The sequence below is a fragment of the Melanotaenia boesemani genome, chromosome 22 (assembly GCF_017639745.1).
Source record: "Melanotaenia boesemani isolate fMelBoe1 chromosome 22, fMelBoe1.pri, whole genome shotgun sequence".
In the NCBI taxonomy this organism is placed as follows: domain Eukaryota; kingdom Metazoa; phylum Chordata; class Actinopteri; order Atheriniformes; family Melanotaeniidae; genus Melanotaenia; species Melanotaenia boesemani.
The window spans coordinates 21,648,594-21,672,819 of record NC_055703.1 but is presented as its reverse complement, the minus strand read 5'-3'; the positions used below and the strand labels follow the sequence as shown (position 1 = coordinate 21,672,819).

Sequence of the window (24,226 nt, the reverse complement as noted above, 5' to 3'; positions counted from 1 at the left end):
GGTCTGCTAAATTTGCTCATCCTCCAGATATGCAGCCTTTTCTCATCTTAAAAACATTTCCAGACTCAAGCTATCACTTCCTGTCAGCATGGCAGAAAGCATCAACTACTATGTCTTCATAATCTCTGTTTTGGACTCCTGTTTGATTTAATTCCATCCATACCCTTATTCCTCATTACCACTCTGACATCCTCTGGTCTTTCTTCACTGTCCTGCTCTCCATTCCCAAACACTGGCTGAAAACTCACAAAGCTTTTAGTGTTGCAGCCCCCATCTCTTATGAATGCTCTCCAAGCCAATATTTGCAGCCCCCTATCCCATGATATCTTATTTAAAAAATCCCTTGCCTCCCCAAATTCATTCTTTCCACTATAAAAACCAATAAAATTAAAAGTAACGATTTGGTGTCCTGAAATTCCCAAAATTTTATTAGGCTAGTAGGTCATGGTGACCAAAAATAGACTAACATTTCTTAGATTTAGCCTCCCTTCACTACTGGCCCAGAGCTTTTTCATGTAAATCAAACTGAATAATTTCCCCGTTAGCTTTCACTGAAGCTGCAACGATCTCACATGATTTAGAAAAGCTGTATTTCAGATGAGGGATGTCCAGGAATTTTACAAATGGATCCCTTTCCAAGAACGGAAGATAAAGTGTTTTAGTTACATTCTTCCACAGAGACCTACACTGGATGGGTTTGTTTGACCAAACTGCAGACATGAACACATCAGAACGGAATAAAGAGCTGAAGTCATGGAAGAAACAGTCATGCATCACAAACTCATGTTTATATGTTACTGTGCAGACTTTATTCCAAAACAACAGCCACAGATAAAACTCAGAGTTCGATGTTAAATATTTATTGCAGATAAAACAGATCCACACAGTTTCAGTCACATCATCAGCTCCAGCAGGTTCAGAGCTGGAGGTGTTTACAGTTTCATGTCAGGACAAGCCTGTTAAGTCAGACTCGATTTTGTCTCACGCATGAGCTCATTCATTTATTAAATCACTCACACAGTCAGTCATTCCCTAAAGAACAGAAATGTGAGAATCCAAGTCGCAAGCAGCCAGTCAGGAACACAGTGGCTGAAAACGGAAGGTAAACGATGCATAAATAAAACAGGACAAAGCAGCTTCTAAACTAAGACCTGAAAAGCAGAAAAGAGTTAAAACACATTTTCTGATAAATACCGTGAAAGAACAAACAACTTTGGGTCATGCTGGATTTTCATGTCGATTTTTTGGGGGTTGCAGAGCGTAGTTAAAAACAAAACTTCAACTCCCATGATTCCCTGCAATTTACAGAAAGCTTGAACAGCTGCAAAGAGTGAGAAACTGGTTTGGCTGTGCAGGTTTTGGACACTTGAAGATGTTGATTAGATTCCTGTCAAGTTGTCGATTTGAGAGGTTTAGTTATTTTAAAAAAGATCAAATATAGAAAAACAGATTTCAAGATTAATGCCAAGTAACTTTGGATAAATTTAATAATAGCAGAATTTTGTTTTGCTCCTTGTTTAGCATTTTAACCTTTTAATCACTGCAACAGCTGCTGAGACTGATGTGTTTATACTTTGGTAAAAAAAAAAAAAAAAAACTGTTCATGCAACTCACCTCACCCAATAACTGAAAACACTCACACTAAATTGATATTTTAGGGCTATTTCTTGGATAAAAAGTTACCTGTATGGTCTCTTTTCCTTGTGACATCCTCAAATTAAGCTGTCATAATAAACAGATCGAGGTCTGAAATGGGTGTTTGTCTTTTTCTTTTGTTTGTTCGTTTTTTTAAAGAGAGAAAAAAAAAGAAAAAAACACAAAGATGTTCATTTTTTCGTGGTGTGTGAGGTGAATGTCAGTATCCAGGTATACCCACAGCTCCCATCAAGTCCAGGCATCAAGTCCAGGAGAGTATTTGTTCAGGTGAAGTGACCTCTTAATTCTTCAGCTGTTCAAGGTAAATATTTTAGACTTTGCTCCTCTTTTGGAAAACCGACCCTGTAGATACCAAACACCACACACACACACACATCACAGTAATCAGATATATCCTTTTTGACTGCAGTACCGAGATACACAGAAGTCAGAACAACTTGAGCTGCCATACCAGCACCCACGGCTCTCTTTTCATCCTGGTTTCAGATAGATTTTATAAAGTGGACGACATGACAGCTCCCTAGATGTTCAGCAAAAATATGGTGCGAAAAAAGACATCTCAAGGTGCTTGACATAGAGAGAAAGCTAATTATTTCTTTTGTGTAAGCGGTGATACTGGGGAGAAAAAAAGGTCCTGACAGGTAGCGAGCTCCAGCAGAACCAGGTTAGGTTTCATGCTCATATATTTGTAGAAGCAGCACCCATTTCAGCACTATTTTTGCTCCACTTTTATAGGGAGTGGCAACGTGTCATCCACCTGTATACGCAGACTATGGTTTCAGATATCAGGACAAAAAACCCCAAAGTCTCCACTCTGTATCGCCTCAGCCAGACGGGACAGCTTGGGAACACCCCGGTAAAGCTTAACGTCTCAGCAGGATCTGACCACATACCATACTCATATACACAAAAACACTCAAAACCAAATGAGTACATGGCAAAAAAAAAAAAAAAAAACATCCAAGCAATAAATAGTAAGCACACAGTGCCAAAACTTGAAAATGCTTTTTACCTTTTGACTTTCTTTTGTTTTTCCTCTGATCTTTCTCTTCTACATGGTAACATACAAGATCTCCATCCAGATCCTCAGACTTTCCTGCATGTTTATCCTTCACAAACACATCTTCTCACTTACATGACCCTCTTGCACCTCAACAATGCTGAGAACACACACATGCTACAGTACATATCAGTAGGTTTCCAATTCCTCGCTTAGCTTGGCATGATCACATCACAACAAAAAAACCACAGGGACAAGACACACACAAAGAATCACAGCTATACATCAGTAGGGACGCAGCGGTCATTTGGTGTCCAGCATCGTGATTGGTTGATTGGCAGAGGAGCTCTAATCCCCCAATGATTAACAACGAATATGAGAAGATACACTTCAGTCCCGGTAGGGTCAGTCGTCTTTGGCCGTGATGAATCACCACTCTGAGAAAAGAGGAATCACTCAGTCAGATAAATAACCAAAAACTGCCTCAGATTTAGTGATGATTGGAGGGTTTTACTGGTTACTGGTGTTTTCTGGTTCCCAGTGTTATGCTAGGCTAAGATGTAGCTTCATTTTCATAAGGCAGAGCAAAAGTCATGAGCCACCTCTTAAAAAAAGCAATTTACTGAAACATATAGAATAAAAGCAGTTATTTAAGTTAAGTGATTAGATAACAATAGAAAGTTTTGACTGATTACATTTTTCTTGCATCCTTTTCCCTACCTGTAATCTGAGATCTTTTCAGCTATTAAAAGACAATCTTATCTTGATTCTTGACTTATTTCTTACTCTCGCTCTCTCCGTTTTTAATAATGTCTTCTTGCATTTATTTGCTAATTCAGTCACTATCTGCTTTATAAAATGGCCGGTGTGTTTGTATCCTACGTAAAGTGAAACTCAGCTGTATCGTCGTGACGTCCCGGAGAGCAAAAGTTGGGGAGTGCAGCTTCTCGGCCTCGGGACGCTGTTGGGCAGCAATGTCTCCAGAAATGTGCATAACAGATGTTACTGTGCCATCAAAGGAGCCAGGAACGTGGAGTTTTAAGGTAGGAAGGTTCCGTGGTGCATCTTTAAATTGCAGCATTTGAGGCAACAAAAGTTTGTATAATTCTAACAAAATTGAAAGTCAATATTAGTTATAATCAGCATTATTCGTCAGCACACTCTGCATACTCTGAGACAAAATTCCAGCGTCTGGGAAGGATTCATCACTCCATCAGATATGCTGCAACTGATTTTCAGTCCAGTTCTTGTGCCATTTGTCATACTTTAGCCTTTTCTCCCTTTTCCCTTCCTTACGAATGGCTTCTTGATGAGCACCATAGAGCTCATTTCTGATGAGGCTTCAGTGGACAGTAGGTGGATCAAATAAAGGCTCAGAAGCATCTGTCAGGCCCTGTGTCAGGTTTTGAACTAAAAAAAACTCTTCCTATGCGGTACATAGAGTTTTTCATAGCTGACACTTGTCCACTTTCATCATTTTGTTTTTAAGACCACATTGTGCATCATGCTGAGATATGCAATTAGGTGTGCTTTTTGTGCTTGAATGATTCATAGGTCAGTGATAAATGGCTTAACAAACACAAATAAGGTGTTCGAAACCACAATAAGAGATTATAAAAATGTCTGGAAGCAAACTATAAAGTAACGAGGGGTGGCCCAAGACTTTTGCACAGTTAAGTACAAAACTGAAAAACAGTAAGCACAATTAAAAACACCATGTGAATTGTAATGCATTAGAAAAAACATAAAAAATAGCCTTAATATCAAGAAAAAACAGCTTCAACTGCTTGTTGCTGAATTTAGAAGGTTGCAGAATAAACCAGGTAGTTTCTGTTCCCTGCTTACACTGCTAGTTTTTGTTTGCTGCAGAACAGAACTTAAAATAAAGCAACACAAAGATGATCTGAGGGACACAAAGCCCCACCGTTTGGGAGGCCTGTGCAAACAAGTACAAAGATGAATAAACAATATGTTGAGTCATTCAGTTTTTATCCAGGAAGCATGAATGCAGACTTTTTGCTCAACAGTCTGCCTTTTCTAACAAAAATACGAGCATGTATGCAGATTAGGTTGTTAAATCCTGTTAAAATGTGTTTGATCATTTAAAAATGATAAATTTGAGTTATTTTGATGCTCTGCAAAACTTTATATGAATTTAGAAAAAAATAGATCACTTGGGAATACTTACTGTTTTTGATGTCCTGCCAGCTGTTAACCTGCTAATAGAAAAGAAAAGATTATTTTAGTGATTATTCCAGAACAAAGCGCAAGTTTTTTTGTTTTTTTTCCCCCCAGAAACTGTAATAAGTACCAGATCTGCTCTAAGCATAGAAATAAAAAAGGCAGGTGCTACACAGCATTCTTGTTCAAACTAAGACTTTACTGTGCTGAATGTGGGGTTGCACCCTGGCATTCTGTCAGTCTGGAGTTCAGTGGATTAAGAGTGCAGGTTAGTATTCTAATGAACATTAATGCTGATTCAAGTGAGCAGACCAGGAAGTAGTTTCACCACTTTTCCTCTGCAGGCGGTCCTCTCGTAAAGAGGAGGGGCTCCATAAAGCTCAGCTAATGAGATAGCATGTTAATGAAGTTTACTACACTGCAGACGAGAGCACCTTGAGAAGAAGTGGAGCATGTGGACGGGGCCACAAAGGTGCAGAAGTTACATGCATTTAAAGTTTTGGCAAACAGATGATGTTTTATAAAGTTAACCATGTGCAAAATGCCAAAGAAAACACAAAATACTTTGGGTCAGATATAAGTAGAACAGTGTATTTTTTATATGATAGGCATTCTGCTCCAGACAGGGTTGTGTTACTAGACTCTTTTCATATTTAATGGGATCTTTTACTGCTTCCACAACAATCACAAGAAAATGTTGTACTATGTTGTGAGCTTTTTATTAACTTTATATTCCACAGTAACCATATGAGCAGCTTGTAAAATCAGATGCAAGGTAATAGCAGATTAAAGCCTTTCTTACTCACACAAGTGTTTTCAATTATGTGGCTTTTTAAAACTAGAGCTATGCAAAGCACTGCTGGGAATAATGTGATTTTACTAATAATACTATAAATTTTTGAAGAAATTTTGATGGGTGTCAGTGCAGCTACTGCCTGCTCAGTGGAGAATGGCAGCCATGTTACAAATACAGAGCACCTGTGTGGCTATGGTGACAGAAATGGTCCTAATGTGTGTGAAGGAGGGGCTTCACACAGACCCCCGATATGTAGACACACCTACAATATGATGCATAGAGTGTGTGCGTGAGAGGGAATGAAAGAAAAGGCCGGTTGAAGCGCACATCTTTAAATAAACACTGAATGACAGCACTGAATCACTGACATCTATTATAAACCAATAAAAACTGTAGATGGTTTAATAAACGCATCACGTTCCTCTGAATCACTATTTGTTACTGTATCTGGGGAGGTGTGTGCGTGATTCCAGTTAAACACTCAACTGCCGGTGGTGGCTGCCGTTGCTACGACAACAGAGACAATCTCCGCCTGCTGAATCACTCTCCGCCTGCTGAATCACTCTGACATATCGAGATGCACTTTTTGACATAACTTTTGTGGAGTTTGAGTAGAAGCTGCGAGTTACGCACTGAAAATCAGGGAGGAAACTGAGTAAGTTTAATATCGCAGAATAAACGCACATGAAAGGTAATTTGTGTGCCTCATTAGTTACAGCTGTGGCACCCATTATTAATAATGGCTACGTTTAAAGACTTCCAACAAAAACAAATGTGAAGCTGGCTTTTTAATCATACTTTATGAGACTATATATCTAATTTTCCAGGATATCAGAGCACTAAAAACCACAACTCTGCAAAATGAGCAGCTTCTACTTCAAGTACAGCTGTGCATTTACTTAGGTAAAAATTTTTAAGTAAAAGCTGATTAAAAGTCAAACAAAGAAGTTGAAACTTGCAGTTATGTCTGTGTATGCACAATGAACTTTCTGTATGACTTTTATTTCTACAGCCAGTTCTCATGTGTTGCCCTTAAACACTCACCTGAAGCACTGGTATAAGCAATCATCGCTCTGTGCTGATATCATGATACAAAATGGATGTGAATTTAGTTCCAAAACCTCAGTATTTGTTCCCACCGTTAATAACCTTCTTAAATGAGTTTGTAAATGTAATCTTTTTTATTTAGTTTAAACTAACATGAGTATAACCCATGTTGGTTGTCATGCAATGTTTGTTTGAAGATAGGATGATAACTAAGCTGAAGAAAATGTTTTACCTCTGTCCTTTCCATTCAGCAGTCTCTCCTCATCCTCCCGTCCTTCATCTGCTCAGAATGGAGAATAACGTTACATGTGAGCAGATGAAAAATAAACCATTAAAATGACACTTTTTTGTTCTTTGAAAGTTTAGACAGAAAACTAAAAGACAACAGTCATTTGTTTTTCCTCCATTTTTACCATTTTAAACTGTAAAAAAACAACTAAACAAAACATAAAAGATGCTCAGGGAACACCGGTGACATACAAAGGGAATATAATTATGCGAGTTTAGGTACCAGAGTGGAGCTCTTTGACCAGTGAGGAGACGGTGTTTGTGATGGAGTCAGCTGCTACCAGAAGGTCATTCCTCAGATTTCTTCTCGGGCCTGTAAAAGATAAATATCATAATTCTTAAGAATGATGAATAACAAGCTTTTCAACAAGAGAAAATTCCTCTTTGACACTCTTGTGCTTAACAAAGGTGTTCATGACCAAGAAAAAGGGCTATATAAAAAGGCTAATAAAGAACTTTTTAAGTTAATTTTTTAAGTTTATTATTATATTTCTACCTCACAGCTCTAATTAACTCAGTGAGATGTGCTGCTTCGCTGATTTTTATTGACTGTTATTCTGTTTTTACTGATCTTTTTTATCTTGTTTTATTTTCTTTTTGGGTACGATTGTCTTTTTTCCAGCGCCAAAGACAAATTTCCTTTTCTAAAATAAGGTGAACAATGAAGTAGTCTGAGACTGAAGTCATCAAGACCTTTTTTAAAATAGAGATGGAATGCAAGCTTTTTCAATCATTCTCATTTAAAGTATAAGGAAAAGAGAAACACATAGAAACACAAGTCATTAATTTTTATCTTGCGTCTGGGCAAAAATCAAAGTCCTACCATGAGCAAAGGCCTCTTGCACATCACCCCCTACACCAGCCAGAGAGTCTTGAGGAGGGTACATGTGAGCATGAGGAGATACGGCACCTACAGAGCGGGTGGTGGACGGACTCGGTCGAGAAGGAGAAGCGTGAGAAGAGCCAGCAGCCTGCGCCTATGAAATTAATTCATAAAGGTTGTTATATAAACAGAAATCTTGCAATGTTTGTTATTCTGTCATTTCGCAGCCAATTACCAAAGTTATAATCAGAAAACTGGAAGATTGTCTATTTGGGGCTGAATTCTACTTTTATACCAGTGTGTCCAACAAAGGGGGCATAAACTTACTGCCTGTCGCTGTTCTTCATCCTAAAAGGACCACAACATGGGCAGCCGGAAACAAATAGGAAGGAAAAGGATGGAAAAGAAGAGGTCAGATGCAGTCAAAGCTAGAAAAGGTGAAATCATAAAAGGAGGAAAACACAGCGAGGAAAGTGTTAATGCAAAGACAAAAGAAGGAAGATAGGAAGATGACAAACTTTGCCCCCTAGTGTGTGACAAAATACAACATGCCGAAAATGATATTTCGTGTCACCTTGAGCAGCTTCATTAGTCCCTCCAGCTGCACCATCAGCTCCCTCCTGCTCTCTTGCAGAGACGACATCCTCTGCTCCAGTTCATCTTTCCTCTGTCTGCAACACACACAAACCAACACTCCATTACTGTGACAGGAATAAAATAACCCAAGCACACAGTGTCACTGAGGGCAGACGCCAGACAAAGACCGAGATAGCAAAGAGAATTTCAAACAATCAAATCAGCCATGAGAAAGAACAAGAGCTCTGAGATTAGATTCAGACTCTTCACATCATGAATCTTCAGAGCCAATTTAATACATAGTTCACACTTAGCCACATCTGTATGGTAATCCTTGGTCGAGGCAACTTCATTTCGATGAGGTTAACTGATGAATAAGACCCTGATTTTATTAAGCAGATGTAAAATGAGAGACTGATGTTACTGCAAAAGGTTCTTGAACCCACAATTAGCCTTGAATGACACTAATAAGAAGCCAGAGTGAGAGCTTTGCTGGAGGAAAATGAAATCCTGAAGTGATTGGATGTAGGCATGGATTACTGGAGATCAAAGGACAGGGGAACATTAAGCTCCAAATCCTTGAAAAATTTCTTGAGCGAGCATTTGCTTCTGGGCTGCATGGCTAGAGAAAAAGAGCAGTGGTCTGAAGCAGGCAGAACACTGAAACCAGATAAGATGGATAAGCAGAAAACTGCACAAATGGATAAGCACTCTGGACTGATAAAATACTCAGTCTGCTTTAAGAGAACAAAGATTTCAGAGGTCAGAATATACTTCATATGCATATAAACAGAGAAAGGTGTTTACTGTAGCTTTTTCCTCAAACAGTATGTGGTCTGGATGGGAGATTAAAGCAGGAGTGCAGCTCTTGTCTTTCCTTCCTGGCTTCTCTTCGCATGGTAATAAGATAAATGTGTACATAAACAATTAAAACAAGCCTCTGACTCACACAGTTAAAAGAGTTTCATGTTCATTCAGTCATAGAACAGTGATGCAGCAGGAGGATGGCCAAAACTAACCACTTTATCAATGTTGTGAGAATTATTATGAGAGGCTTTCTACTATCAGTTTCCCATGACTTATGAGAGGTCACATTAGACAGTAATATTTCTGGCCGTATCTATAATTCTTTCAAATGCAGGGTAAACAGTTACAGTATTTGCTGCTGAGATGTGATTCATTGCCACAAGTTGCATGTTTATCCTCAATGATCTGAAGGCTACGATATACACAGAAGTGGAGTTTTTTCCAGTAAATGTTGCCACTACAGCAACAAGAAGGGATGGCATTACACTGGATCCTGCAGGCTGTGCTTCATCACAGCTTCTGATTATCACAACTCGCCGAGATAATTAGGCTAGTGTATCATTACTGAGTGGACTGCAGACATCAGCCATACAGAGCAGGATGGACAGTGAGCTGCCAGCTGTCTTACAGATACAGAAAAGAAAAATCAATCATGTCTCTTTTTGTCTGCAAGCTTTGCCGTTGGTTTCAGGGTTTCTGTGTGAGATTTTGCAGCCTGTTAATATGTTTCTGTAAAGAAAAATGAGCTATGTCGAAGCTAAATGCCATAAGATTTCAGATGTTAGAACCAGCATCCTCCTGCTCAAACATGGAGTTATTTATTGTATGTTTGCAAAATTATTTCTGTTTAGATGTCCTAATATGATTTGTTTTGTTTATGGCAAAAAGCTCCTTTCAGGCCTCAGATGTGTCTTGTTCTTCTTTTTAATACAGTGACCTCCACTCAACATCACAGTCAAGTGAGGGTTTAATGGTTAGGCCTTACAGGAAAGTCTGTTTTGCACAATTTAAAGCTACTATGTGTTGAATTTGATAACTTGATTTGGACACCCCCCAGTGGTTGTGTTGAAGCAGACATCCACCTGACCCACTGTGATGTTTTTTTTGTTTGTTTGTTTTGCTTTTATTGGACAGCATAAACCTGCTATGTTTCTGTTTAGGCTTTTTCGGTTAAATCCACCATCTGTCCCTGCCATCTGCCATAAAGAACTCTCCCTTTGTGGTTGGAAAAAAAAAACAACACAGCAAAGTTCCTGCCGATCCCAGCTTGCAATACATAATGTAGGCACAATGCAGAAAAATAAAATGCATTAGCTAAAGATTTTGCTTTTGGAACCTCTTTATGGCTCACAAAACGTCAAAATAAAGTAAAACTGTTATAGTTACGGCAGTTTTTTTTGCTAGCTTTTTGCTGTGTCCTTACCTGAGGAGGCGAAGCTCGGCCAGCAGAGTTGGGTTGGTGCTGCCCTTCTCTGGGCTGTGCTGGCATGCTGCGTCATGCTCCGCACGAAGACGTTTGATCTCTGCCAAGATCTCTCTAGGAAATGAAAAACACACTGGTCAGCAAACGCTGGGAAGTGTTACAAATAGCCTGAAAAGATGTGGAAAGAACACTCGTCTCTGCAGGTTCTTTCATTTTTGAAATAATGCATGTTTGACTAAAGTATTAGAAGACAATGTTTACACCCTCACTGCTGACGTTCAGCACAGGAAGTGAACAGAAATGAACAAGACGTGTTTTGCCTTCCTTTCCAAGAAGAGACAACAAGGCAACAATTAACACCAGAGCATTACCACACTTCTTGAAATCAGTTTAAAGTGAAAAGTTTTTAATGATTTCAGGGGGCCGGCAGATCATTTGAAAAAAAAAGCTAATGGTTTTAAGACATTTCAGCAGTTTATAATTTAAATAAATGGTTGTAAATTGGAGCAGTGAAGGTGATAAAAATGGTGTTCAGGAAGATTTCTGGAGTGGTAATGCATGTTTCTAAATTGCAGTCACACCTGCAAAAATATATCTGATGAATTAAATATCAGGAAGAAAAAAAAAACAAACAAAAGAAAAACTTTTCTGCATTTTCAACACAAGTTTGTAAATGAACATTGAGACAAAACCAATTAGTTTAAAAAAGGTTTGTTTATAGTAAGTGAGTGATCAATTTAATTAAAACAGAACCTCTCTTGTTGTTAAGCAAAGTTGTTGATTAAATATGCTTTGGACCTGACCTCCATTATAGGCTAAAGTTATGATTTTATCGGTATAAAGAAGAATGAATTCAGTCACACAACAGTAGACTAAGTCCCTAAATCAACAAACAATGGAAAAGGGACGGCTTCCACAACACAATCCTGAACAGAATTATCCCAAACACTCCTCAAAATATATTACAGACAACCTCAAGAGGTACAAGAGCTTCCTGATCTAACCACAACAATGAAAAACCAGAAGCCTTTAGAGGAAGAACTGGAAAAAAAACCCTTAAACACAAACTGAAAGACTCTCAGTTGATAGTAACAAGAAGTGTTTAGAGGCATCGGCCTACTTGAAACAGTGTTAATAAGAGCTGACAATGTACGGAGGCCAAACTTAATAATCTGAAGCAGAATTTACAAAAAGAATAAATAACAGGGAATCTGTTATTTTTAACTTTATGTTAATGTAAATTTTGATGTGGAATCCCCATGCATTTGCATGTGTTTGTACCTGTTTTTGCACTCCAGCTGAGCAATTAGTTCCCTCTTCTGTTTGTTTGCATCAAAGTTGATGCTCCGTGTTGGGATCATCTTAAACACACACACAAGTTAGTAAAGCTGGTTATTTTCCCTTTTCAAAACAAAGTTTTTACTGCTCACTAAATCTTTATCATCTCTGTGCCTGTGAAACACAGAAGATTTTAAATAACTGCAGTAAACAGTGTCAAAGAGATGTTTTTGACTCACTCCTGCGCCCTCGGTCTCTGCCAGTCGGGAGGTGTAGCGAGCGATCAGCTTGTGCTCCTCATCCTGCCTGCTGGGACTGTCCACAGCACTGAAACGAAGAGAAAATAAGCAGCGTACACAAATGCTCACCTACACACCCAAAGGCTAACATTTAGCACCAATCTCATTTGAAAAGAAAATTCAGCAGTTTTAAAAGAGCACACTTCACCAAATCTTCCACTGAATCTACTTCTCATGTCTGGTTTATTAACATCATTAACTAAGTAGGCTTTTCTCCTTTGATTGTGGCCACCAAGATGTAATCACTTCAACCAGCTGACTCAAAAAAGGTACATCTGGCTACTCAGTTGCAACTCATTGAGATTGACAGTTTATTAGCAGATATATGAATGTTATAATATCAACCTTTTTCATAGTTTAGACAACAAGAAATAATAATTATAACTATTATTGGAAAAACTCTGTTCCAAATGACTGGCTATTTAGAGTAGGTGATGCCTTGCTTTGGATTTAGTCAGCAGGTTCGACTGTACTGCACCTTTCTCCCCTCCTTACATCCTCATCCTCTTATGTAACCCCCCTTGCTGTGTTCTTGCTCCTCTCACCGTGGGCTGCTCTGCAGGCGATTCACATACGCTGCAATCAGAGCGTGCTCCTCGTTCATTCGCTGAGCTGCTGCCAAACTAAGCAGCCAAAAAAAAAGACACACACACACATAAAAAAAAAAAAAAAAAAAAAAACTGTAATAAGCCAGCATCCCACAAGCTAATAATGATGCATATATGCCTCGACCCTCTTTCTCAAATTTGTTGCAAACAGCTTTACTTCATGATGGCTGATGAAATCCAGTCCAATCATTTCTGTTGTGTCACTGCAGACTCCTTTTTCTGTTTGCATGTCATGATTTATTTTACATTTAAACACGGTCCAGACATTTTCATATATTCTTTTTATATTTTTTCAAGTTTGCATGTCATGGCATTTAACATTATAATCAAATTGTCTATTTCTAATACAACAAAATAAAAGTACGTCAGGGAAAAAGGCAATTTTCTCAATATTTGCCTCCCAGGATGCATTTGTCAGCCTCAAATATAGATGTACAGTATATAAAGGAAAAACTCTTATGTTTTCAAAAAGTTCATGCAACTCTTTAACATATCTCTGTTGCTACTTTATAGGGCCTCTTTAAATTACTGTTACAAATACGGCTAATTTTCATTATTTATTAGCCTGTGTTTAACTGGTTGGTCAACAAAATGTAAGAAAGGGTGAAAAAAAAACATTGCAAGACAAAAAACTGTATTACTTTTTACTGCTCCGTGTATGGAAACAGATAAAAGTGGTCATAACCCAATAAATCATCATTGTATGAGACAATATTCAATCTATAATGGCACAAACTCAGAAAATCAGCCATTAGAAAAAACTTCACAACTAATATAAATGCAAATATTTTTGTTTACGAAATTTATTTGTTAAGATAAATATTAAAATAACAAATCAGGAGAACTAAATAAGCAGTTGCTGTCAAGTCAGTGTAGATTAAGCTTAGAATAAAGGAACGATTTAGACTTTTGTAAAAACATTTACATTGATTTATGTGGTTTAATGCCCCAAAATCAAAATGAAACACAAAATATACAACGCTGAGCTTATATTCCTCCACCTTTGATGAAAGCTTTTACCTCTTGGAGGACTCGGGCACTGATGAAGACAGCAACATGGCCTCGCTGGTGTTCCCAAATGGTCTGCAGGGGCTGCATGCACAAACACATCATGTATTGGAACCTTATTATCAGCAGTGTTAACACAAAGCAAGAAAAACAACATTTAATCAGTAAAACACAAAGGCCTGCCTATAAGAAAACACACCTTCTTTCACTCACATACCCGCACGCTGTCACGTGCTTTCAGTGCATTCATGCAACAGTGACTCGAAAGGGTCTGAGCAAACACAGACAGGCCAAAGATCGACAGAGGCAGAAAGAAGTAAAAGAGACAAGGAGAAAAAATGTAGATCAAAAGGGAAAACCAACAAGAGAGAAATTCTTAAAAATGTTGGCTAGTAGGATAATTAAATGTGACACAGGATTGCTGTAAGCATACTCACTTCTGTGTAGAGTTCTGGCCTGAATGTAAGGTTAATGCCTGCAGGTCTGCAATGACCCAGTCTGCTGCAGTTTGGACAATCAAACACTACAAATCCACCACAACGGGGTGGAGCAACCAAAGCATTACGCTACAGAGGTGGGACTGTCATGTTATTCATGGCATCTGAATTTAAATGCACCAGTAATTACATTCTCTGGATTCATAGCCTGCTACTTGGGAGTCAAGGGGAAGCAGAATTTATCACAGTTAAACATTAACAGGACAGCTAGAGCATTTTCTTGTGCAATCTAATGTTAGGCAGCCTAAATATTGTGTGTCCTTCCACTGCTTTAATGACTTTAGAAGGCACAAGGTGACAGCAACTGCAGTCACATACAGTATCCACATCATGATCCCAGATAAATAAATTGTGAAAAACACAAAGTATATAATGATTGTAAAAGATGACAAAACTATTTAATCCAAACATCATTTACACTGAGAATGATTAATACAAGGTTAATATTTTCTTTGAGACCTTCAACATTTTTTGAAGTTTAACACAAATGTGTGTATTGGTTTTCATTAATCAGTTGCACCACACTGTTAAGCAAAAAAAAAAAAAAAGCTGATATAAATCACTAGATGTGCGTGCACAGCAATATTCCAGCAACGGAGCTTAAACTTAATGAGAAAATATGTCAAATTCAGAATGAAATATTAGTAATGTCCATGTTTGGCGTCTTGTTTTTACTCCAACCTTTCTGTCCTGCAGTGAAATCTGCTAGAGCTGTTATTACCTGATCTTTCCCATGAAAGAAACAATCCAACAGAACCCAAATAGGAGATGATGCTCTTATAAAACACGTCCAAAGTCATTTAAAATAAAATACACTAAAACTAATCCAATGTTATTATTATTATTAAAGCAAGATGCAATGAAAACTATTGAGATTAAGATCTAAGTCTAAATATCCACAGACTTTACCATGATTACTGCATACTCTGAATGGTAGTATATTATTCAGAGTATTAATCAGGTTAAAGGTACTTAAAATTTAAATTGCAATAGGAAATTTATTTTAATCCTGATTTTAATTATTTGTCATCTGTTCCAAAAATGTGTGTGTTTATTGTGAGATCGTACACTATGTCGGCGAGGTTAAGGGTCCTCTCAGGCTCTTCAGGGTAAATTGGGTGGGGAGCCTCTCTCGATGACACACAGCCCAGAGTCCTGCTCAGGGCTCGGCCGAGCTTTGATGCTGACGACTTCTACAATTACAAAAATATGCAAATCAAAGTGCGTTTATTCACAGTTGTAAAGCACTTCCTGAAACAATGATTTCCAGTTTAAACAAACCCTGCCTGTGTGCATTTATTTCTGTCTCACCCTTAATAATTTGAAATTCTTTTAAATTCTCAAGCAACATGTTTATAAAACATACTGATCAGTTCTGTTTTGGTCTCTGTTTTCATCACTTTTATTCTTTCTGAATAAACTATTAAGTAATTAACATTTGAAATAAATTTGTATTTATTAGTTTCCGATGTCTCAAACTTGAGTTTCTAACTGTATGTAACATACATGTGTATTGTATGAAGCACGCCTCATCAAAAAAGACAGGACAGCTAAATGTGATTATCTTGCTTTGCGTTACAGTGCTCTTTAATACTGAAAAAGCACTTACATTGAGAATAAAATGAAGCAAAAAACACAATCAGGCTGGAAATTATATGTAAAATGTGGAGAGGATTAATAGCAAAAGTTTCTTTTGATAAGAGGATGCAAATGGGCAGGAAGGAGCTCCACTCACGAGAGGTTTATCCCATAAACTGAAACGTTTATAGGACAAGTAAGAGTTATCAATGAATAATTCAACAATTTCATCCCCATCTAATAATTAATTATTTCTTCAGCAAACACATTTACCCCTTCAGGCTAATGTAGCTTCATCACAGCTTTGGAGAGTAGTCAGAATTTTAGAGATAAATACATCAAAATTAGGTGAAAAAAAAGCAGTATTTTGTAAAAATATTTATTGGCTAGATAAATTATGAACGATATTAGTAATAATTTCATACATAGTGATGATCTGTTGTGTGTTTAATAGAAAAAAAAAACCAAAACAAAAAGAAAGTTTATAATTTTACCCTGAGCACAGAAACCGATAAACCCTCAAACAGCTCTATGAAGAAGTGGGAACCAAACAAAATGTCACCTCTTTTGCTTTCAAAGTTCATAAGAGTTCAAACATCAAGGTCACACAATAAAACACAGTGAGTGCCCCCTGGTGTGACAAATGAGTAACCACACAGTGACTCACCCAGGATGAGTGCTCCTTCATCTGGTGCTGGTTGCTATGAGAGCCGCTGGCATTACCACGCCAGAAGCAGTTCTGGCAGAGCTGGTAACCACGGCAGCGGAGGCAGCGATAGCGGAAGCCAGTCATCCCGTTGCCACGGCAGTAGGAGCATGACACAGGGTGATAGACTGAGAAAAAGACAGTGTTTTGTATCAAGTTTTATATGATCCAGAGTCTTTAGTATCACACGAGGTTGAAGCTGCTTGTTTCAGTTACATGATGAAAGAAAAGTAATATTTCCCAATAAAGCCAGAGATTGTTAGATATGCTACAGCCGCTCGTCACAGAGGGAAGAAAAATGGAAATTGCAACATTCCCCACATGATTTCATCCTCTGAAGTCATTTTATGTTTGGAATCATAACTGGCTGACAAGGGATATAAAGTGATCATTCATGAGGTAAGAATCTTAAAAATTAAAGAAGCTTTTTACAGAACAGAACTTTTATTATTTTATTGGTTTCTATTTGGCAATATTTTTAACATTCAAAAGTAAGTTTGTTTTTTTTTTGCGTGGTAATTTTCTTTTGGGGCTTCCTTGTACGGTTGTAGGGAAAATTATGTCGGCTCAAAATATGTCTCAATAATTCATTTTTACTTAAATAATAAACCACATTAATTAACAACAAAACAGCAATTGCTTTCTATAAATTCATCTATTTTCTATACCCACTTTATCCTGCTCAGGGTGGCAGGGAGGTTTATAAGAGTTATGGGAAATATGGCCTTAAAAAATAACAACAAATATAAGAAAAAGAAGTTAAATTGAAAAAAATCTTTGCAGTGTATGTGCACTGAGTGTGTGATATTGTGTGTGTGTGTGTGTGTGTGTGTGTGTATACCATGCTCCACATTGGCCAGGCGGTGCATGAGAGGCAGCCAGACAAGACACTGAGGAGTATCAGCTATGATGTCCAGGAACATGTTCAGCATCACCCTCTTCTACATGATAAAAATGTTTAAAACAGACAAAACTGTTCAGAAATATAGAGCTAGGACAACATGCTACGACCAAGTCAGAGAAGCTTAGCAGAAAAATGAAGAGAATTTTTGTTTGGTCATTTATTTTGCCCCTTTAATAATAACTTGTGGTGTATCATACATTGTTGAAAAGCTTGATTAGTCTTATTTACAACAAGGTGCAAATTTTAAGGATCGAACATTTATGGAGCTTAATGTCTGGGTTGAGCCCCAAAAGATATGTAAGTCCCTTGAAATGCTATATTCTTCTCATGGTGTTCATTCTTGTTTTGAGATTCAAGTACTGCCCAGTGTGTACCAGTCACAGATGTATGATTGACAGCTGATTGGCACTTAAATGATGGACAGAGACAGACATATTGAAAAAAGAGATTCTGGAGACAGTGGTGATCCCATATCTCCCATATTCTCCAGGATCTTTGCCCACAGAGCCAGGATCATCACAGAGTACCTCTAGAATTTGGGAGTGGGGAGGATGGAATAACTTGCTGTGAGTCCAAACCTCAACCCTGCTGGACACGTGTGGGATCAGCTTGGTTGTGCTGTACGTGCCAGTGACCAACACAACCACTCTGGTTAAACGTCAACAACTCCTGGTTGAGGAATGGGATGCCATCCCACAGAAAAATGTGATCAGGCTGGTGAAGAGTAAAAAATGTGTTATTTTATTCCTTATTGCTGTTGTAAAGTGCAATCATTAAATCCACTAAGCAACTCGAAACAAGAGTGAATGCCAACGGGAGAATATTGCAAAGGGATTTTGGCCCATATTTGGAGGGGTCACTACCCACACATTTAGCTGTGTTTCTTATTTAAGAGAAACACAATCTTTACAAGTTATACCTGGTTGTAAACGGGACTAATCTGGCTTTCCAACAATGTATACTAAAACGCCAATTGGTATTATTAAAGGGTAAAAATAATCGGCCAAACACAAATTCCCTCACTTTTCCTTCAGGTTTATTTTACTATGATTCAGCGCATAACTCTGAGTAGTTAAATTTAGATAAATAATATGTGAGTACCTGTTGTGGGAAACAGGAGCGTGCTATGGTGTGTGTGTAGCCAAAGGATGGTCCTTCATGTACAGCAGTGGGCAGCTTGAGAACCTCCTTCAGAAAATTGTCAAACTTGGACAGTACCAACACACCATTGGAGTCAGATACCTGAGAAAACACATCTGCAAATACACAGATACAGTAAGAAAAACTTGGCACTTTCTCACAACCAATCACTGAAAAAGATGCAATCCTACATTTTCCAAATATTACCACCAGGTTATGTTCTTAGAACCCACTTTTCTCCCCTGAAGGAAGGTGAGTGTCTATCGTGACATAAATTTTTATCAACACAACTGACATAGTAACAGTGATATGTGGAAGCAAATCAGCAAGAACAGCAGCGCTGACATGTATTTTCCACAAGGTGGCACATGTACGTCTCAACATACAGTTAAAATGGATTTAAGTTCAAACATGTCAAGTTAACATGACTGAATGTAAAGAGCTCAGATAGAAGCTGGACCTCTGAAATGCTAACAAAGTGATGAGCTTTAATTCAGTTCTAAAAGGGAAGCAATATGCTGCTATTTTGACAAAAAAAAAAGACAAAAAAAAACCTTCATATTTCAATTTTACCAAGAAAGAGAAAGTTTACATAGGTCCTAACAAAAAAAGTATTGAAAAAAATCAATTTTTTTGCAGGACACCACCTATTTGTGGAGACAACAAAAACAAGCAGAGGTGAATTTCTGCATGTTAGGATCACCATGCTGAAGTGTGTGCTTCTACAAACAAATCAATAAGAATGTATCACTGATTGACACATTGATCAACGCAATACTGCTGCTCTTGTGTATAAAAACCAAAACAAGCCTGATCATGGTGGTTGAAAATGAAAAGTGTGGAATTCAAACAAAGAAGTAAAGCTGGTTGAGTATTGGCAGAGGGAGCCTTATCTGTATCATATGTCTTTCAGCTCAAAGCATGACAGCACCAAGAAAGACAAATAAGGGTGTAAAATTTCAGGTTGTTGGTGAGCAACAAACCCCCTACTGTATTAACACACACCTTAGTAAACAGAGCAGTCATTTTCTAGTCTGTCAGCTCATGAAACCTACTTATGCTAATGTGGTGAATGGAATCTGTGTTGCTCTTTGCTGTTATAGCCTACTATAATTCAGCTAGTATGATCATCATACAGTCTGCATAGAAATAACAGTGTGTTGCTGGTTTAAATTTAAAATTTATTGGATGTTTCATGCTGCAGCTAACAGTTGTTATATGGGTTAAAGGTTTTTGTGAACTGTGGTTAACATGGGAGCACGTTTGGACTCCCCACTGGGGTTTATTAGCCAGAGAAAATAACTTTATGGACACATGGGCAACATAACAGAGCAATTTACTCCTTGTCTAGATAGTCTGGATAGTCATTTAATCATTTCAGCCGGCATTTACATTCACTTCTTTGAGTGAAAACATGACTGCTATATTAATTTTTTGCCATATTTTACAGAGCTATTTTAAAGATAATGTATAGGGAACTAATCAGAACCTTTTAATGGTCCCTCGCACTCACTTTAGGACTCAAAGACACCAATCCCTCCAAGCGTGAGCTCCCAGACTGTAGAATGATCTACTGCTATCTTAAATAACTTGAACTCTGTGGATGTTTTTAAAAAGCAGCTGAAGGCATTTTTATTCCAACAAGCTTTTAGTTAGATCTGGGCTTTTATGAATACTTTTTTTTATATTTCAGTATTTATTTTACAGTGAATTTTATCTGCTCTGTGAAGCACTTTGTGACCAGTTTCTGTGAAAGGTGCTATATAAATAAACCTTACTTACTTACTTACTAATTCGAATCATCTGTACACTTTGCAAACAAAAGAATATTATCACCATTCATCATAATCCAGACTTTTATTTCTGTCCTATGTTATTTACTTATTAATTAACTTTGTTTTTTATGTAACAAAAAATTATTTTGCAACCAAAATCACAACATCCACCTCTGTGTTTACACGTATACTTTCTGTGGGATGATTCAAGTATTTGAGCAGAACCTAAAACAGGTCATCTGTAACTGATTCCGAGTCAATAATGATTTTCACTGGTACTCACATCGAAGTTTATCCACCAGTTTCCCTCCACACAGTGTGGCCAGCATCGCCTTCACAGACAGAACGGTCAGACGGCTTTCTGGCTCACTGCAACACACAAACGTTTTAACAAGATTATGTCGACTAACTTCTTCTAAAGAAAAAAGCAAAAACAGGATTCCAGCTCCATGATCCTTTTTTTTTGCATGTACCAGTCGACGGCAGCCAGTATGAAATCGACCAGGAGGACGGAGCTCTCTTGTGGGTTGATGGTGTGTGTGGTGGGCAGGCGTTTGCTGAGCTGGTTGAACAGGGAGGACACCAGGTTTTCCAGTCTGGTTACAGAGATGCCGGCGTTTAGCTCTACTGCATTTAGACCGGCATCCCGCACCGCTTCGATCACATTGTATATGTCAATGAGATGCACTGCAAAGGACATAAATAAAGTTGGTGAAATCATGAAGAAATTCCTTCTTTGGAAACGTGTTTTAGGTTTAAATTAGTTTGTTTCTTCATCCACATTATAAAGACAATGCCACCATTTTTCCAATTTTTGCATAATACAGGAACATAAGCACAGAGACAAAGATTATCTTGATGGATGACGGAAAAATTTTAATAGATCTTCAACGACTCACAGTTGCATCTCTTCTGTATGAATCTGAGCTTGCAGGCAGTTCGATATGTAGAAAGACAAATAGCATCCAAGTTCTGCTCCCCTGTTAAAGAAAAAGACATTTAGAAACTCTGCTTGTTCATTAACATGCAGCAGAAGTAAAGGCAAACTATCCTCCAATCATAGCTCTCTACCACACAGTCAACTTGTTTCCATCAGAGGGGTTGTGTATCTTTGTTATCCCAACAACAGACACTAAAGTTCCTTTTAATTCTAGAAAACAGCGCTTGCAAAGTTAGCAACATGTTTGACCAGGACACAATAGCCCTAATCTACTGAGAGTCAAGGTTACTCACCAAGTTCAACAAAGATCTGCCTCCCCTCTGCTCTCGGCCCCCGCCCTCTGTTTCCCTGGCCCCCCTCCTCCATCACCATCCTGCACGAAACAGCACAGCAGAAAAAAAAAGAAAAAAACAAAACAATTAAAGCTGCAAAAAGATCCTCAAAACATGATGTGAGGCTTGTTTTTCTTTGATACTCTATTTGTGTTATTTTTCTGAGTACAGTTAAGTGAAACTTCATCAGTGTCTCAATTTAAAAACTAAGCTTTCCACTCTCCTTGCCTTCTAGTGTGTGCACTTGTAATGACCATTAATTTTGATTTCTAATGTGCTTGGACAACATGTCTTGAGAAGCAGCTCTGAGAGGGGATAATCCAGCCTTTGTACTCTCATGTACTGCAATACTTGATTCACCCCCCTGGCTGTTATTTTACATTTTTATGAGATTTATTTGCAAAGATGCAACTACTTACACTACTGTACCAGAGCAAGCTCAAAAACCCCTGTTTCATCAGCCTGTCATTGACTTTCATTGTCCCATGTGTGCAAACTATGTTTATGTTTTAGCCTGCAGAAAAAAAATGGTAAGAAAAAAAAATTAGAAAATAATAAGAAAAAATAAATATAGGATAATTTAATATTTTTAATCTATCTAGTAAATATAAATGTTTAGTATTTTAATAAAGAAAAATCAGAAAAGTTTCATAAATATGTAATTCATGTGTCCAATGTTCAATAAAAAAAAAAAAATTAAGTCAAAACGTAAAATAAAATACAATAAAATCCCAAACTTTAGCAGCATATTCGAAATACTTTAAGTTAAACATTTTCCAAGCCAACATGTTCCTTAGCGTCACCAAATCTTAATTCTTTACAGGATTGGGTTCAGTCAGTATGAACAGTTGCTGCTTTATTATTAATGTAATCAAATTAACAACAATAAATAAATTTAATACGCCTCACTTTGTCTCTTAATACAACTGTTTTTTACTAGTTTTCTTTAAAGAGCATCTCAGAATTAAGTGAGTTTGACTCATACGCATCTCACATCAGACTCAATCACCAGAAAATGCAACAAATACTTTAACTATTTATGCAAGTTTATTTTTACGGCAGGCTAAAACAGAGACAGAATCAGGAGCCGCAGGAGGATTTGTTAAGTGCTCGACAAATAAACACATTAATGAGAGCAGCTGATGAAATCTAGACTGTAGGCTGGCATCTGAACAATTTAACCAAGATGAAGACAAAATAGAAAGAAAAGACCTAAAGACACAAAGAAAGGGAACGCCAGAGGATACTATGTCACCATGGCAACAGTTATACTACACTACATCACTGAAACACACACACATAAACACAAATATTTGCATTCCTTGTATAAATGTGGTGACAAGCCATTCCCCACCAGCAACACACACACACATTCCAGAGAGGATTTGAGAGCTTCCCAGGAGACTTCAGGCTTCATCCAGACAAAAGACGGATTCCTCCTTTCAGTCACTCTTTCTTTCTCAGAACCACATTCACTCTCACACGTCTCCTTACATCTTTAAGAAGTTGTTTAATTGCCATTTCTCTTTCACACACCAAGGATGTTGATACCACTTGGTCAAAAGGTTTTTATTTTTCAAAAACATCTGATCCGCCTACAGGACAGTAGTTTTGACACAAAACCCCCAACAAATGTCACCAATGTTCACCAGGCCAACAACTGTAATCAAACACGAAATTTCCTGCAAATATCACCACAAAAGCTGTTTTTTTCCTCTCTCTTTCTCAGCATTACTTACACTCCTCTGAGTCACAGCAAGTCAGTGCAATAAAAGTTAGTGGGAAGTAATGTGGAAGGTTTTTTTCTTTTTATTATGTATTTATTACATCTGTTGGAAAAAAAAATCAGATAATTGCTGTAAAGATGTAAGATAAGGGACAGATTCAAGATTTCTTTGACAGATTAAACCTGACTTTAATCTTTATTAACAAATTCCAGCTGTCACACCCAGGAAGAGAAAACAAAGACAACATTTCAGTGTCTGTTAAATTAAGTTAAACATTAGTTAATCTATTTCATATGCAGCTCTTCACAGATCTGAATCATTTTTACATGCTTTAATAAGTCTGTGGTGTTCCCTCCATTAACTAAAAACTCTGCAAGGGTGGAGGCATGCTGGCTTTGGGATGTTTAAAACTTCGTATTTTTGCTTTTCATAACAACATCAAATGGTTCGCAGCTGAAATGAATAAATGCTGACTTTTATTAGAAATGAGCTTGCAGCGCATTAGCTGATATCTCTAAGGACCGCAACTAAACCGCAACTACAAGATGCAACTGCAGGCTGCAGAATAACCTGTTTTAGCATCTTGATAGTGTGAGTTCATTATTGTCTAAAGGTGGAGCTTCCTGTTGAACTGCTCTTGTGGCCATCTTGAGTCCTCATCTTGAGTTAAAATCACCCCTCCTTGCAGGGAAGAGGAACTAGGGCAGGTGACTCATCCTTTCTTAACGCATTGGTTGGTCTTCATATAGTTACTAATAACACTGACTGAGCTTGTTTTGGTTTGTTCTGAACTTTTGTCCTCCTGCTTGCTAGATAGAAAACTTATAAGAAGCTGAA

The 24,226-nt window shown here is 37.7% G+C and overlaps 1 protein-coding gene across 5 annotated transcripts in view; it reads right to left on the bottom strand.

Annotated features, from left to right (window-relative positions):
• Window positions 1–773: 773 nt before the first annotated feature.
• Window positions 774–24,226, bottom strand: part of dtnba (dystrobrevin, beta a) — a 33,723-nt gene continuing 10,270 nt past the window's right edge. For 3 of the 5 annotated variants that reach the window (XM_041975736.1, XM_041975737.1, XM_041975738.1), the window contains exons 3-22: window positions 21,624–21,703; window positions 21,290–21,370; window positions 20,864–21,077; window positions 20,674–20,759; window positions 18,577–18,731; window positions 17,413–17,512; window positions 16,533–16,699; window positions 15,356–15,480; window positions 13,803–13,874; window positions 12,720–12,797; window positions 12,115–12,202; window positions 11,879–11,958; window positions 10,598–10,711; window positions 8,366–8,462; window positions 8,119–8,139; window positions 7,792–7,945; window positions 7,192–7,281; window positions 6,913–6,960; window positions 4,845–4,875; window positions 774–3,093 (exon numbers count right to left, since the gene is read on the bottom strand). In XM_041975736.1, the coding sequence (XP_041831670.1) occupies window positions 4,868–4,875; window positions 6,913–6,960; window positions 7,192–7,281; window positions 7,792–7,945; window positions 8,119–8,139; window positions 8,366–8,462; window positions 10,598–10,711; window positions 11,879–11,958; window positions 12,115–12,202; window positions 12,720–12,797; window positions 13,803–13,874; window positions 15,356–15,480; window positions 16,533–16,699; window positions 17,413–17,512; window positions 18,577–18,731; window positions 20,674–20,759; window positions 20,864–21,077; window positions 21,290–21,370; window positions 21,624–21,702 (1,857 nt within the window). In that variant the 5' untranslated portion in view covers window position 21,703 and the 3' untranslated portion in view covers window positions 774–3,093; window positions 4,845–4,867. The remainder of the gene's footprint in view (window positions 3,094–4,844; window positions 4,876–6,912; window positions 6,961–7,191; window positions 7,282–7,791; window positions 7,946–8,118; window positions 8,140–8,365; window positions 8,463–10,597; window positions 10,712–11,878; window positions 11,959–12,114; window positions 12,203–12,719; window positions 12,798–13,802; window positions 13,875–15,355; window positions 15,481–16,532; window positions 16,700–17,412; window positions 17,513–18,576; window positions 18,732–20,673; window positions 20,760–20,863; window positions 21,078–21,289; window positions 21,371–21,623; window positions 21,704–24,226) is intronic. The other 2 variants (XM_041975739.1, XM_041975740.1) reach the window with 2 other exon arrangements.